The following is a 16,344-nucleotide window of genomic DNA, read 5'->3' as shown; positions in this document are numbered from 1 at the left end:
CCAGAGACTGGGCTTCCACTGCCCTCTGGGGCAGAGCATTCCACACAGCCACCACTCTCTGGGTGAAGGAGTTTCTGTCCTAAATGGTCTACCCCATATTTTTAAGCTGTGTCCTCTGGTTCGGGACTCACCAGAGGACGATCGGAAACATGTTTCCTGCTGCCAGTGTGTCCAATCCTTTAATAATCTTATATGACTCAATCAGATCCCCTCTCAGTCTTCTAAACTCAAGGGTATACAAGCCCAGTCGCTCCAGTCTTTCAGCGTAAGGTAGTCCCGCCATTCCAGGAATTGACCTCGTGAACCTACACTGCACTCCCTCAATAGCCAGAAGGCAGTTAGCTTGAAAAACTTTGGACCTGGGGGGGATTACAGAGATAGGGAGGTGCAAGTTGATGGAAATATTGAATGGGAATGTCAGGCTTGAGGGTTAAAAATTAAGGTTTTGCTTAACTTTGAGATGATTGAGGCTAGCAGTAGGTAAAAGGGAGTTATGACCTTGGCAGCAGAGTTTTGAATGACCTTGAATTTACAGGTAGCAGACCAAGGGACACTGGCTGTGAGCGGGTTACTGTATCTGGCCATGAGTAAACTGCTGTATCTGAAGACCTGGCCATTAATGTGTTGCTTTCCAAGTCTTGAGGTAACAAAGGCATGAGGAAGGGCTCCAGCAAATATCAAGGATGTATCAACCCACCTCCAATTATGGTTGCCAACTTTGGCACTGTGTATTTCTTGAGCTTTCATCACATTCCTGATGAAGGGCTTTTGCCTGAAACATCGATTTTCCTGCTCCTCGGATGCTGCCTGACCTGCTGCGCTTTTCCAGCACCACTCTAATCTAGACTCTGGTTTCCAGCATCTGCAGTCCTTGTTTTTATCACATTTATCAGCCATGTGCAATTAGCCCACACCTATGCTTACCTTCCGAAACGTCGACTCTCCTGCTGCTCGGATGCTGCCTGACCTGCTGTGCTTTTCCAGCACCACACTCTCGACTCTGATCTCCAGCATCTGAGCCCTCACCTTTTCCCATGGAGATTGGAAAGCAGTCAGACTCTCCTGTTACCCAGATTGGAGGAGCAGTAACCTTTCTTTCCCATCTTCTATTTTTTTGGGGGGATGTGGGTGTTGCTAAGGCCAGTATTGTTGCCTATCTGTAATTGGCCTTAAACTGAGATGCTTAATTTGCCAATTGTTATGGTCACCTATCCTGAGACTACCTTTCATTTCCAGATTCCAAGGGGACATTTGAAACCATGTCTCCAGAGAATTATCTTGGGCTCCTGGATTGCATTGTCAATGTCCTCCTGCAACATCAGCAAAATGGAGGAGCTGGTCATTGACTTCAGGAAGTAAGCATTCCCCTGTCAGCAAGCCCCTGGTGGTGAGATGGAGATGGTAAAAAGCGTCAAGAGCCTGGGAGTGACGATCACCGACAATCTGTTAAGGACCACTCATGTTGATCTGACAGTCAAGAAAACATAACAGTGCCTCTGCTTTGTCAGGAGGCTAAGGAAATTCAGTATGTCCACAAAGACTCTCACCAACTTTTGTAGATGCATCGTAGAATGTTACAGCACAGTACAGGCCCTTTGGCCCTTGATGTTGCACCGACCTGTGAAATTAATCTGATGCCCATCTAACCTACACCATTCCATTATTATCCATATGTATGTCCAATGCCCATTTAAATGCCTTTAATGTCAGTGAGTCTACTACTGTTGAAGGTAGGCCGTTCCACGCCCCTAGTAACTCTCTGAGTAAAGAGGCTACCCCTGATATCTGTCCTAAATCTATCACCCCTCAATTTAAAGCTATGTCCCCTCATGTTAGCCTTCACCATCCAAGGAAAAAGGCTCTCACTGTCCACCCTATCCAGCCCTCCAATTACCTTACACGTCTTGATTAAGTCATCTCTCAACCTTCTTCTCTCCAATGAAAACAGCCTCAGTTCCCTCAGCCTTTCCTCATAAGACCTTCCTTCCATCCCAGGCAATATCTGAGTGAATCTCCTCTGAACCCTTTCCAAAGCTTCCATGTCCTTCCTGTAGTGTAGTGACCTGAACTGTACTCATTACTCCAGATGTGGCCTTACCAGTGTCTTGTACTGTTTAATAGAAAGCATCCTATCGGGATTAATCAGAGCTTGGTGTAGCAACTGCTCTGTCCAGGACCATAAGAAGCAAAAGTTGTGAACCACAGCCCAGTCCATTATACAAGTCAACCTTCTATTCATTGACTCCATCTATGCGTCTTGCTGCCTCGGATTAGATTAGATTAGATTACTTTACAGTGTGGAAACAGGCCCTTCGGCCCAACAAGTCCACACCGACTCTCTTAAAAGCAACCCACCCAGACCCATTCACCTACATTTAACCCTTCACCTAACACTATGGCAATTTAGCATGGCCAATTCACCTGACCTAGGCAGCCAACATCATTAAAGACCCCTCCCATCCCAGTTATAATCTCTTTCAACTTCTTCTATCAGCAGAAGATACAAAAGCTTAACCACACCTACCAAAAGGCTGAAGAATAGTTATTAGACTTCTAAATGGACCTCTCAGTTTTCAAAGTTAAAGTTAATGTTGATCTTTTTGTGTTCCTTACAAACTTTGTATGGTATGATCTACCTGTACTGCATGAAAAACAAAAAACTTTTCACTGTACCCAGGTACATGTGACAATAATAAATCAAATCAAAGTCATCACCACCTCACAACTGTCTCTGCTGTCCCCAACCCTACAGGGTAGATAGGGAGAAAGTGTTCCCTCTTGTGAGAGGTCAAAGAATGAGAGGCCATAGATCTAAAGTGATTGGCAAAAGGAGCTAAAGTGACATGATGAAAAACTTTCACGCAGCAAACTACTGGGTTCTGAAGCGCACTGTGCGAGAGTGAGTTGACCGAAAGTTCACCTTCGTCCTTGAAAGAACTGTGGATGGAAAGCAGAAACAAAAACAGAAATTGCTGGAAAAACTCAGCATGTCTGGCAGCATCTGTGGAGAGAAATCAGAGTTAACATTTAAGGCCCAGTTACCCTTCTTCAGAGCAGATCATTCTTTGAAAATGGTGTTAAGTTGTAAATTAAAAGGGTATGTGCAGGGTTACAGGATGCAATGGACCGAATGGCCTTTTTTCCTGTGACAAAATTCTGATTTTAATTTTAAATGGACTATTGGAGCAGTGTAGCTGATTGTTGGACAACATTTCAGCAATAAAGTAGACAATAAAGTTGGGGCTCTTATGACACAGGGTAGTGCCTACTTCTGAGCTAGTAAGCCCTGGTTCAAGTCCAGAAGAAGGGTCGCACTCGAAACGTTGGCTTCTTCACCTCTGATGCTGCCTGTCTTGCTGTGTTCTTCCAACCTTCTACTTGGATTCTAGCATCTACAGCTTGGCTTTCTCTCTGAGGGGTTCAAGTCCAAGCTGCTCCAGTAAACTTGTTTTTAACTCACCACTTGTATTTCGCTGCGATTCCTCAGCCCAGGCAGCGGAGGGCGCTGCAGCACTCGGTTCACTGGGAAGGTCATTTCTTGGTACCTCTGGCACTTGTCACTAAACAGTGTGCATCAAAGAAAAAAAGGAGCGGAATGGAAATGAAAACAACGGTACGGTCAGCGTTTTTTTTTAAAATAAAAACGTTTCTCTTGCTCTCGATATTCGTAATGTAGACGAAGGACCGAAGGTATTTATTTCGGAGTCAATGTTATTTTTCCGCCCGTTTGACGGTTAATACCCATGGTGCCTTGCGATGGATTGTAAACATCACGTGGCCAGGATCACGTGGCCAGGATCACGTGCCCCGGGGTCAGCTGCTCCCTCCCTCTCTCTCTGATTCACTCCGTCACTCTCTCGAGATGGAGTTTCTTTACGGCAATCCCTTCAGCACCCAAGTCGGGCAGCGGGTTGGTAAGAAACACATAAACATACATTCTCGCGAAACGACGACGTTGCTTCCCCGCTCTCCCGGTCCAGTCTCTCGGAGCCAAAACCTCTGCCCGGTCGGCTCTGGCCCGCTTTAAAATCTTTGCGAAGGGTTTTCCTTCAACGGCTGAAGTTAATGGGACCGGCGATGGGCAGTTCCGTTATCCAATCGCGTCAGGCCCTTCGTGACCGACGGCCAATGGGCATGCAGGTGGGCGGTGTCCTCCCGGTTGATTGTCAGGTGGGGAGCTGGGGGTTGTCAGTTTTCCTGCATTTGTTTTTGGAGGGGCCAGTGTAGGACTGGGGTGTACAAACTTAAAGATCACGCCATACCAGGTTATAGTCCAACAGGTTTATTTGGGAGCACTAGCTTTCGAAGCGTTGATTCTTCATCAGGTGGTTGACCTGATGAAGCAGTGCTTCCAAATAAACCTGTTGGATATAACCTGATGTTGTGATTTTTAGCTTTCCTACAGTTGAGGGGCTTCCAACCTGCACTACCCAGCGTCCAGTTGTCAATATTACATATTCACACAGTGAGTGCACATCTTACAGGCACGTTTGAAGTTGCCTAAAGTGTAGTTTATTTTTCACTTTAAAAAAAATTAATGTCATGTATCTAGAATGTGAAATATTTTGTTATATTTGAGACAAAGTCATTGGGCACATTCAGATCCTAATCTGCAGTGGCTGGTGAAATGTGAGTTCATTTGATAAATCTGGAATCGTAAAGTAGCCTTAGTGGTGAAGATTGAAACTATCGTGGTTGCAAAATCCCAAATGGTTCACTGATGTCCCTTAGGGAAGGAAACCTACTGCCCTTTACCTGGTCTGGCCTACAGGTTGTTGCTTAGTTGCTGTCTGAAATGGAATACAAGTCACTCTGTCATCCATGTCCCATGACCCTTGAACAAATGGAGGTCTTGCCAGTGCCATTCACATACCAAGTATGGATGGGAATAGTATGTTTTTTTTCAGGGGATGAATAGATGAGAAAGGAGTGGAAGAAATCAAAACAACAAACATTCAGGTGGTCTAGCAGCATTTGTAGAGAGGGAAGATGAGTTTTTATGTGCTGGAAAAAGTTCTGAACTTCCATTAAGTGCATAGCCAGGAGTAGGCTATGAGGAACAGTCGGTAGCAGGGTGCTAAATAGCAAGAATTACATGGCTATCCACTGACTATTCCACTTCTTGTCCCTCTACCAGTTTAATTCCCATTAATCTTTAATTCTGATGAAAGGCTAACTCTGTTTTATGTTTCTGCTTTCCCTAAAGAACATTGGTGAACCAGATGAATTTTTACAACATTTGATCATAATTAGTACAGATGCTATTACTGATACTAGGTTTCAATTCCTGATATATTAATTGAATTTAAATTCCACTAGTTACTGTGGATTTGAACGCATGCCCATGGAGCATTTGCCTGTACCTCTGGATTACTGGTCCAGCAACATCAATCCTTACCTGAGATATACTTTGTGTTCTGTTTTAATTTCAGATTGCCAAAATATGGAGTATTTTACTTTAGTAGTAGAATATTATATTTAAGAATTACCAATATATGCTTACAAGAATGGTGGGAGGAGGCTCGCTGGAGTACAAACATCCCAGCAGACCTGTTGGGCAGAATGGCTTGTTTCAGTGCAGCACATTGTGTGGTGCTGTGTGTATGACTCTTGTCAGATTTTGATGTGTGTCACTGTCATTTTGTTTAGGTGCCAGATGTTAGACGTTAAATGTTTGGCTCTGTATTGTTTTGGAATACTCTGAGCTCATGGTTTATAAATACACAGTGGTTTGCTTCCTGTTTTTAACATGTTTGAAGAAGCTGAGTTTTCTGTGGAAGAGACTAACACAGTGACATTGCTGGATGAATTTAGTTTATTTTAAAATTATTTTAAGTTGTATGCCCTTGGGTCAGATGTTTACTCAACATCGTATCACAATCGTGCAGTTGGTCTGAATTTGGAAATGGTGAATTGTTCTAAAAATTAGTTGATTTTTCTAGAAAGGACATAACTGTATGTTATGCTCTCCTGGATTTCCCAGTGGGACTGTTGTCTTAGATGCATGGGGAAGGGGGCACAACTGTTGCCTGAGATTTTATGCCAATATCTGATTTCCACCTTTAGCTGATATCATGATGTAGTAGGCAAAAGTGAGGATTGCAGATGCTGGAAATCTACATTTTGGGCCGGAGCCCTTCGTCAGGAATAGCTATTCCTGACGAAGGGCTCCTGCCCAAAAAGTTGATTTTCCTGCTCCTCTGATGCTGCCTGACCTGCTGTGCTTTTTCAGCACCACCCTGATCTAAAATCATGATGCTGTAGCCAGGAATTGAAAGCTTGACAGATTCTCTTCCTCCCAAGCCCAGAGTTTGAGACAGATTGTGCACCCACACCCACTTCAAAGGGAATCACTAACTCAGCACAGACCAGGAACTGGGACATGGCCATTTTCATAGCCTTCAGCAAATAGAACCATTGTGGAAGAAGGGAGTCATTCCTAACTCGGTCAGGTGAGATGTGTATGAAAGCAAATGCTGCAAGTAGGAGAGGTCTGAAATAAATATAGAAAATGCTGGGGACCATTTGTGGAGAGTTACAGAGAAAGAGTTAATATTATGAATGGATGACCTTGCATTTGTAATTTCCTCCATTTAAGCATTTAAGTGCCTGGGAGTAGCCTGTATAAAGTCAAGTAGGTTCTGTGAGGGAGATTGTAAAGAAGAGGAGGGCATATACAAGTAAGGCAGAATTATTTCTATAGAGCATCTAAACATTTCTGAAATATACTTAGGCATGGGTTTGAAGTGCAGAAATGGTTTGTCTGTCAGTTTAGGCCTGATGACAAGGTGACCAAAAGTATACCCAGCTACCTCACAACATGTGCGCTTCTAATCAGTGTTGTAAGTTGGGATCTTGCTGGTTTGTTTGCCTCATGAGCCCAGGGAAGTTTTGTTCATGCTACTGCGTCAGCCAAACTCAGTTGTTGATTGATTCTGGGAATGTTTGCAGGGATTATAGCTGTATCTCTTTGGGAAGCATTTACCTGTGACACTGTTGGGAGAGCCTAAAATGAATTTATGCAGCGCAAACAGCTGCGTTGTCATTGGATCTTCATTACACTCTTAATGCTGAGTATCTGTTGATACAACTGTCCATCATTGACACCTTGTGACAGGTTTCTCTGCTAACAGATTTTCATACCAGTGGAACATTTCATTAACTCAACAAAGCAAAAGAAGTTAATTTACAGTGCCTATTTGAAGAAAAAAATCTCTTCCTACTATAGCAAACAGAACTTGAGAACAAAACTGGAGCAACTCAGTTTCCATACAGTACAGTGAGTGCAAGACAGTTATGTAGCACAAACAATTGATGAGGGTAATCAGTAGAGTGTATGCCTCCACCACATTTTGTTAACTCAATGTTAATTAATGCATTTGCTCCTAGAATTCTTTTTCTCTGGTTACTTGATACTCTGTAACTACAAAGTTGGAGATTTTTTTAAGACCTTCCATCTCACTGAGAAAGCTTCAGGCCAATCCACATCCAATAACCTGCTGTGAAAGCTCTGTTAATGCTTTACAGCTCTAACACAGTACCAACAACAATCCACAACATTCTGAAATAAAGCCAATTTGGCCATCTCTCAGTAACACATTGTTTTAAAATGTGGATCAAGATCTTGGAACATCATCAAAACCTATTAATCTCTTCCTAGGGCTGTTCCTTGTCTGTACAGCATGTTTTGTTAAAATATGTTCATTAGATTTTAGATATTTTGTTTATAGGCATGGACAAGTTGGACTGAAGGGTCTGTTTCTATGCTGTATGACTCTATGATCGACAGAAATGAAAACATTACAATGAGGTTAAGACATAAGGTATGAGTCTTAGGTTCATAAGGTCAAGTCCAGTCACTTAAACCGTGCAAGGTCCAGATGTGATTGGCAAGGGAATTTCCCAATCATCTTCGATCAGTCCAAAAATCATGGTGTCTATATGTTTGACCACCTGCAGGGTATCAATTGAGCATTTAAATCAAGATCAGAACTTGTCCCAGAATGGGTTATCAAACACTTTTATTTTCTGATGTAGTGAAACCTAGATGAAGGTTTATAGCCATGAAAGTTGAAGTGAGCATGAGAGAAGTTGAAGTAAATTGAGAAGTTGTGATAAAGTGTAAAAGCAACCTTAGCCTTAATTTATTTTCAGCATCAATTCGTAATTCATTTTGTTTTTTGCCCTTTTGAAAGAGTGGTCAAATTTAGTTCTGTTTGCTGTTTCCCTGTATTCCAGGAAGCTTTACCCTTGTGATGTCCGCATTGTTGGTTCACAACTCTGTTTTTACCTAGTGAATACCCTCCATTGTGAATTGTACCCAGTGAACTATCTGTAAAAAGAAAATAGCATTCTGTTAGTTCAATGAATTTTTTTCTCTTGATTCAATTTTAAATGAATAATCATTGTGAACCTCTACCATGAGGTACAGTGTAAGTAGGTTTTTAAACCTGCACACCCTAGTCTGAATAATACAAAGCTGCTGAGATTTATAGTAAACAGCTCACTGACCATTCCTGTTCAGTTGCTTTCATTTGTTGAAAATTTGTAGCATGTAATTTGATGAAGTGAGATTCTACTTATATATTCAGCCTGAAAGAAATACACCACCTCTGACCTTAAAGGATTTTGAAAAATAGCATTATGATAAAATGTTAGATGCATTGGAAAATATTTGTTTGAGGCTGCAATATTTTTGGGTAAATTATTGTGCTCTCCAACATTGTCAGTTTGGAGAAGGCAGTATTTTTCCACTCTGCCCATTAGGAATCTGATTTTTTTTTAAATCAGAGGCAGGGAACAGGAGTGAGGAAAGTTTTCCACTTGCAAAAAAGGATGACTGGAGGAAACCTCAACTATCAGGCACTTTTTATAAATTTAAATTAAAATGAAAATTGAAAATGCACCATGGTATATTAATGGTACTCCCACTCAGACTTGGGGGGTGGTCTGCAATCCTACCAGGAGTGCAGGCTGTGTCTGCACTAATCCTTGATCGGAGATTGCAGTGGTAAATAGGGAACCCATTAGCTCCTTTAAACCTTGATCATCAAGAGTCTCGATGGGTTTTATTGCCAACCTGCCACTCATGGCTTTGGGCAGTCTCCCTGGGTACTGAACAGCAGTTGATCAAATGGCCAGGGTCAGGAAGTTACTGACCTTGTAATTTTTGGACTCTAATTGTTGGAAAAAGTAAAAAATAAAATCAGGAAATATGCTTCGTTGTCCCAAACCTGGGTAATGTCCATGTATTTTACTTGAAAAATACATCAAAGGTCACCCTCCTTCCACAGTACTACCACATTGTAATTTCCACATGCCAAGTTAACCTTGTGACTTGTGTGATTGAAGGAGGTTTTTGCCATTCTACATTGCTACAATGAGTAACTTGGATGAGTTGGATCAGTCCCATTATTTGGCATCCTAGTGCTTGTTGAAGAGAGAATCCTTTGTTCTGTTTATTTGGTACAACTCCCCATGCTTGTTATTGGTAAGAGATTCTGATAATGTATCCAAGTCCTTATTTGCTAAACTGAGTAAGTACAAATCCTGACTTTTTTCTAGCATTGCAATACATGCCTTATGGTGTGTTGAACAGCCTGCTATTAACAGTGCAATTGCCCATTTGAAGAGCTTACAAAAAAAATGTGAGGGATAGCAAGTTTAAATTTGAAAGGAATTGGTGAACAAAGCTGCCGAAGATGTGTGCTACTCACCTATCAGATAGAAGCAAAGGAGTTTACTTTAAAATGGAGGTTGCAGCCATTGCATTCTGAATGTTGTCTTTGCACTACCAGATTAAAAAAAGTAATTGCAGATATTTGGTAACTTGCAGAGAGAAACCTGTTGACCAGTAGGACAAAAGAAGCAACATTTTCTTGCGTATTTTTTGCAATAAGTCTGAGTGTAAAGAATGAAGGTTGTGGCATTTCTGCTGATTACCCTGCTTGATATGTTTCGCACTTTTCTGTTTTTAAGTTTTTGATTTTTCATTGTCTGTCTGTGTTACATATGAGGTTTTCAAATGCAGTACTCAATCAGTACAAAAAAACTAATTCTTTTGGAATCTATATTTTTGAAATATATTTACAATGTAGATTTCACAAATCATTTTATGTAGTTGGAACAAAGTTGTTATTTAGTCAATCAGTTTGATTTGTTCTTGTAATTTAAGTTGTTTAATCTTCTCTTTGTATTATGATAATTGTAAAAAAAACTTGCCAAACATATTGCTAGAGTACATTAAGAAAATAAGCTTAATGCAAACTGGAGGAACCTCTCAGGAAGGGTCACCATATCCGAAATGTTAACTCTGATTTCTCTTCACAGATGCTGCCAGACTTGCTGAGCTTTTCCAGCAACTTCAGTTTTGTTTGTTGAGGAACCTCACCTCGTTTTCCATTTCGGCACTTTATAGTCTCTTGGACTTAATATGGGCTTTTACAAGTTCAGTGTTTGACTTCTAGTCCACGTTTCTCAAATCCCATGACCATAGGACATTGGAGAAGCAGTACACCTTTGAACCCATCGAGTCTGCTCCATAATTCAATGAGATCATGGGTGATTGCATAATCCTCAATTTATTTTCCTGCCTTTTCCCTTACTGATTAAAATCTGTCTCATTCTCATGGCTGTGACTTATTGGCTTTATTCTCCTTTTTCACTGCCAGCATTTCCGCCTATTTTATATGTCGTTACCACCGTTATCACTGCCTTTGCCTTTTGTCTTGGGCGTACTCATTATCTATTCCACTTGGTCCATCTCACCTCTGTCACTAGTATATAAAACATAATTTTCCTGTAAAGATGTGAGGAATGTTGGATTGAATGGCAACGCAGGCTTGACGGACTAGACGCTTACTCCTTTACCTAGTTCTAATGGCTTATCTCTATTAGCTTTTTCCAAGATGAGATTTCCTTATCATGTGGGTGTTTTTCCTGGCTGTAGTGAGTCGTGATGACATTTAGGCAATTTCTGTAGACTCCAGAATGGGAGGAAAAAACCATTGGAGCTTTGAGATTTAAAAAAAACACTCCACAAAAAGTCTCTTTGTGACTTAAAACTTTTAAATGCAAGTCTCAATAAGCACATGCTTTTTCGTTCAAAATTTCTACCAGTCTGTGCTCTCAAATTTTGCCACAGCATTGTTTTAAAAATAATAGAAATGGATAGTGATAACTGGCAAGTTTTGTGAACTCTTTTAACTTGAAGCTATGACTCCATGTCATGTGTTGCTGTAGCTCTTTATTACATTTTCAGAAAATCACGCCTGTCTGTGTTTCTATTTTACTAGCGATAACATGATCTCACCGCACCTGCCTTGTTTGTGCACTAATGTTTGATCATGCTGTTGTACAAAAGCATGCTAGTTCAGTTGAGAAAAATATAACTGGCAGTAATTCTTGTCTGTAATCTGGTGTTTGCTCATAGCTGTTTTTGATAATTCAGAGAATCTGAGAAGTTAAGGGGTTAATTTGCTCTGCTAACCTGTAGAAATTGAATGCCCCAGGGATAGGGTGGTATATTTCTCTGTTTTGCAGGTGTGATGTAGAAACATTTGCATTATCATCTCCTATTATTCAGAGTAAAAACATTTACTTTATCATCTATTCAGAATCGATAAGAGCATTGCAGTTGGAATTCTGACCACACCCTGCGGTTTAAAAAAAATTTTACACCAGATTTTGCCATTAAGGGATGATTTACATCACATTGCAGTGCCGTGATCATATCCAGAAACGTTGTCTTGAGTGGCATGTGACTGTGGGGAAGTGGCTGGGGGTTGTCTTGTGGGCGTTACTGACTGTGATATGAGATTTTGTATAAAGGAAGAACTGGTTCCTTTGTTCAGAGAGATTCTCTTGACATGCTTTGCAAGCGTTGCGAAGTGATCCTCCCAAAACTTGTACTTGCTTAATAAACTTTGGCTGTTCACAGAAGTTGGCATATTGCAGTTGCATTAAGTGTGCAAGAATCTCAAAAAAAAAAGAACCTAACACCTGGACGTCTCAGAATCCTGGATATTAAGTAAAGCTCCGTGGAAGAAAACAGAGGCTTTTGAAATGTGGATGTTGAGACCTCTGGTAAAAATTTCAATTCAGGATCATAAGACCAATGGGTGTAGGAATTGAGAGCAAAAAGGCTCCTGAAATATCATTTCCAAATAAGAAAGTCAGTATTTTTATAACTTGATCAGAGCTAAAAACCACTAAGATCTCTTCTTTAAGAGAAAAGAAATGGAGGGCAGTGGAAAAAAGGCTCAGCCTAGGCATAGTTGAATGACTCAGCAGTGTAGACGAGCGACAGTGGATATGAGGATGGCGCAAACCATGTAACTGTGACACCATGCCAGCAGATCTCCTGACAGCTGTAGCTACTAGCAACACCATTCATCTCCTGCAGATGGTTAGTTTAAGTCAAAGTCCTTTCTCTGTGTGAGATTGCTGAGTTAGTAGATCTATATTATAGAGAATGTTCACCAGCCACCAGTGTCCCTCTAAAGAACCATGAGGAAGTTGGAGAAATCTGTATAAAGGAAGAACGTGCGGAACGTTTCAGGGAACACCTCTGGGACACCCACACCAACCGCCCCGTGGCTGAACACTTTAGCTCCCCCTCCCACTCCGCCAATGACATGCAGGTCCTTGGCCTCCTCCATCGCCAGACCCTGGCCACACACCATCTGGAGGAGAAGCGCCTCATTTTCCGCCTAGGAACCCTCCAACCACACGGGATGAATGTAGATTTCTCCAGGTTCCTCATTTCCCCTCACCCCCCGTTGATTCTCCTGCTCCTCGGATGCTGCCTGGTCTGCTGTGTTTTTCCAGCACCACATTTTTCAACTATTGTGATTAAAATCCCTGTTGTGACTTAGAAAATGAAAATCAACCTGATTTGTGAAATTTCAATGAGAGCCAGACTTTACATTTGAGTAGCAACAAGATCTGCACTTGCACATTCTACCAGCAGTATGGTTTTTAAAGTACAATTGGATAGTAATAACTGCCTGGATCTTGAATTGTCTTTCAAGAAACTCTGAATCAAAGCTGTTTGCTAGTGAGCACACTCTAGCGATTTAAATAAAAGTGAGATATCCCTATTGAGAACAACCTTTTTATTCAGTGTTGGGCCAAAATAATTTACTAATATGGATTGCTAAGCAACTTGGCTTTGGGTTTGTACGTATCTTAAACCTGATTGGAACAATCCTTGTTATGTGTGGTGATTCAGATCCTTACACATGAAGAGCAATACTGTGCTTGAGTATAGGTAGTACCTGTCATTAAGACCATCAGGTGGAGGAACATTGGATCCAAATCTAATTCTATTCCAAGCAAGAATCCCATTTGTGGATGCTGTACGATCATCATTGGAGAGGCTTGACCCTGTTTTCCTTTTCCAGGCGAAAGGTCACTTGAACTGCTGTCCAACTGCTGGTATTTAACTGTGTTAGTTTAGACTATTATTCTAGCAAACTTTATCCTCCCCTAATCTGCAGAAATCTGACCTGTGGGGGAATCGAGATCACAGACACTTGCATCAATGGGATAATGGCTATGATGTATATCTTTCCCATCTTACTTTGTGCCTAAGGCTGCCTGTGTCACAAGGGATTTTGTATGCTCACTATCTTGAAAATAATTGTTCTATTAATATTTGTTTTTTGAATTTATCCTACAGTTGAATAGTAAACTGGCCCAAAGTCCTTCAGAGGAATGGTATGAAGCAAATCTTAACATTGAGCCTCATTAAAAGTAAAATATATCATTCAGGAGCGCACTAGGCTTGTGGATTATTTGTTCATGCTGTTAAGGTTAGTAGTGTAAAGTTCCTATTACGTCCTGAGACGAGTTCTGATCTGTCATCCCCCACCAAGACTGTCTATTTCCAGCTTGCCCATCTCAGTCCCAGCCCAACCTGATGAATCACACTTTCATGCCTTTATTATATGTAATTCCTTTTTAGCCAGCCTCCCAGCTTGCACCAAATGTACACTAAAACTCATTTGAAACTGCCTGTTCTAAACTGTGTTTATCTCATCCTGCTCCGTTCCTCTTTCAAATTGACTTCTTTCTGACCAAGCTTTCAATTACCTGTCGTAATTTGGCTTCATGTCAAATATTCTTTGACCGTTGCTACTTTAAACAGAGCAGCAAATTACTACAGATATTGGAATGTGTACTGAAAACAAGAAATGCTGGAGATCACAGTGGATCAGTCAGCATCCATGGAGAAAAAGCAAGCTAACGTTTCGAGTCTAGATGACTCTTCAAAATTGAATGTCCCATGTAACATCTTTTACCATATTGAATAAAAGTTGCTGCTGAGTTGCACTTTCTCTTTTTCTTGTAAGGAAAGCCAGTATGCTACGTTCTCCCAAATTATAGCAAGCAGTGAGGATGACACACAATGTACAGAGGGATATAGAAAGATTAAGTGGGCCAGAGATTGGCTGATGGGATGTAATGTGGGAAAATGTGAGGCTTTGCACTTAAGCAGAAAATATAGAGCAGCTGGATGTTAAATGAGGAAAGACTGCAGAAAGTTGCAGGACAAATGTTGTTAGGATGCTCATCTGTGAATCACAAAAAGCTGACATCCAAGTTTGACAGGTAATAGGAAGGCAAATGGAATTTTGGCCTCAATTTCAAAGGAATGGAATACAAGAAATAGGGCAGTTAGCCTGCATCTCCAGTAATGTGGACTTTTGATCCCTTTACCGAAGGAAATACATTGGCGTTCAAGGCATTTCAGAGAAGATTGACCAAGTTGATTCCAGGGACAGAAGGATGATTTTATGTGAAAAGGTTAAGTTGGTCGGGCTTGTATTCATTGAAGATTAGAAGAATAAGAGGAGTCTTTATTCAGAGACAAGATTCCTAGATGTCTTTACAGGATAGACATGGAGAGGTTGTTTCCCAATGTGGGAGTGTCTTGGTCTAAAAGGCGTAATCTCAGAGTAAGGGGTCAGCCATTTGAGAGAGAGAGATCGGGAGAAATTTCTTGAGGTTACTGAATCCCTGGAATTCTTTACCACAGAGGAGCTGAAATTACGACATTAAGTATTTATAGATGGAAAAGGCGGATTTGTAATCTGTAAGGAAATTAGAAGTTATGGGGATAAGGAAGAGGAGTGGAGCTGAGAATGATCAGATTAGCCAATACCTCATTGAATGGCAGAGCAGACTTGACAGGCTGAATGGCCTACTTCTGCTCTGTCCTATCTGCCAAGATTTTGCCCACAAACATTCCTTACATAGATACTTGGGGTCATCGTCACAACTTGCCTTCCCATTTACTTTTGTGTCATCTGCAAACTTGGCTTAGGATGTTCACTTTCCTTATCCAAATCATTCATATATATTGTAAATAATTGTGGCTCCAATAGTGATCTCTAGCACTGCACTAGTTACAAATTGTCATCCTGAAAATGCCCACTTTATCGAATTCTGTCTTTTATTACTTGGCTAATCTCTTTCCTTACTATTGTACTGCTGCTAACCATGGACTCTGATCTTAAGTATCCTGATGTGTAGTGTGTTATCAAATATCTTTTGAATATCCAAATATATTACATTTTCTGGTAGTCCCTCTTTATCTATCCTGCTTGTTATCTCCACAAAGATTTTTAACAAATTTGTCAAAAATGTTTTCTCCTTTGTGAAGCCTCTGCTTGACGATATACATTTCTAAATGATCTACCATTGTATCCTTTATAATAAACTAACATGTTTCCAATGACAGATGTTGTACTAAGTGGGCCTACAGTTGCCTGTTTTTGTTTTTGTCTCCTTCCCTTTTTAAATAAAGGTGTTACATCGGTATGGACAAGTTGAACCAAAGGGGCTGTTTCATTGCCCATCTCTATGACTCTATCAACAATTTTCCAATGCTCTGAGACTTTTCCAGAATCCAAGGCTTCTTAGAACATTAGGCAGTCCCTTGAGACCAAGGATTTTTTTTCATTCTAGACTTGTGGATCTTGAGGAGAATAAATGTTGCAATGCTGGACCCATATACTCTGCTGTAGGTGATGGTTGAAGAGGCAGTGGGTAGGGTGCTTGGGCTTTTGCGTGCTCCTTTTGCTGTTTGCACTAAGCTGCCACCTAAGGTTCATTAGAAATGCTACCAATGGTTGACATATTCGTGGATGCTTTTCCAGTTTGGACAGTCTTGGACATGTGATTCCCATGAGTCACATAAGGATATTACATGTTTCCACGGAGGCCAAGTTGGTGTTCGTGAAGTTTTTTTTTCTGCCTTCCTGCTAAATACTTGTCATAATGAGGGAGATTGGAGTAGAGGGCCTTTTTTTGGAAGTCTTGTACTCCTGCCAAAATCGT

At 41.0% G+C, this 16,344-nt stretch overlaps 1 protein-coding gene across 6 annotated transcripts in view; it reads left to right on the top strand.

The window, feature by feature from the left end:
* The first annotated feature begins 3,763 nt into the window (after nt 1–3,763).
* tom1 (target of myb1 membrane trafficking protein) overlaps nt 3,764–16,344 on the top strand; it is a 111,131-nt gene continuing 98,550 nt past the window's right edge. For 5 of the 6 annotated variants that reach the window (XM_043679949.1, XM_043679947.1, XM_043679946.1 and 2 more), the window contains exon 1: nt 3,764–3,914. In XM_043679949.1, coding sequence (XP_043535884.1) covers nt 3,863–3,914 — 52 coding nt within the window. In that variant the 5' untranslated portion in view covers nt 3,764–3,862. Of the gene's footprint in view, nt 3,915–13,681; nt 13,815–16,344 lie in introns of all 6 variants that reach the window. The other variant, XM_043679948.1, reaches the window with a different exon arrangement.

This window comes from Chiloscyllium plagiosum, chromosome 39, assembly GCF_004010195.1.
Source record: "Chiloscyllium plagiosum isolate BGI_BamShark_2017 chromosome 39, ASM401019v2, whole genome shotgun sequence".
Taxonomy (NCBI): domain Eukaryota; kingdom Metazoa; phylum Chordata; class Chondrichthyes; order Orectolobiformes; family Hemiscylliidae; genus Chiloscyllium; species Chiloscyllium plagiosum.
The sequence above is the reverse complement of the archived record's forward strand: the minus strand, read 5'-3'. Positions and strand labels throughout refer to the sequence as shown.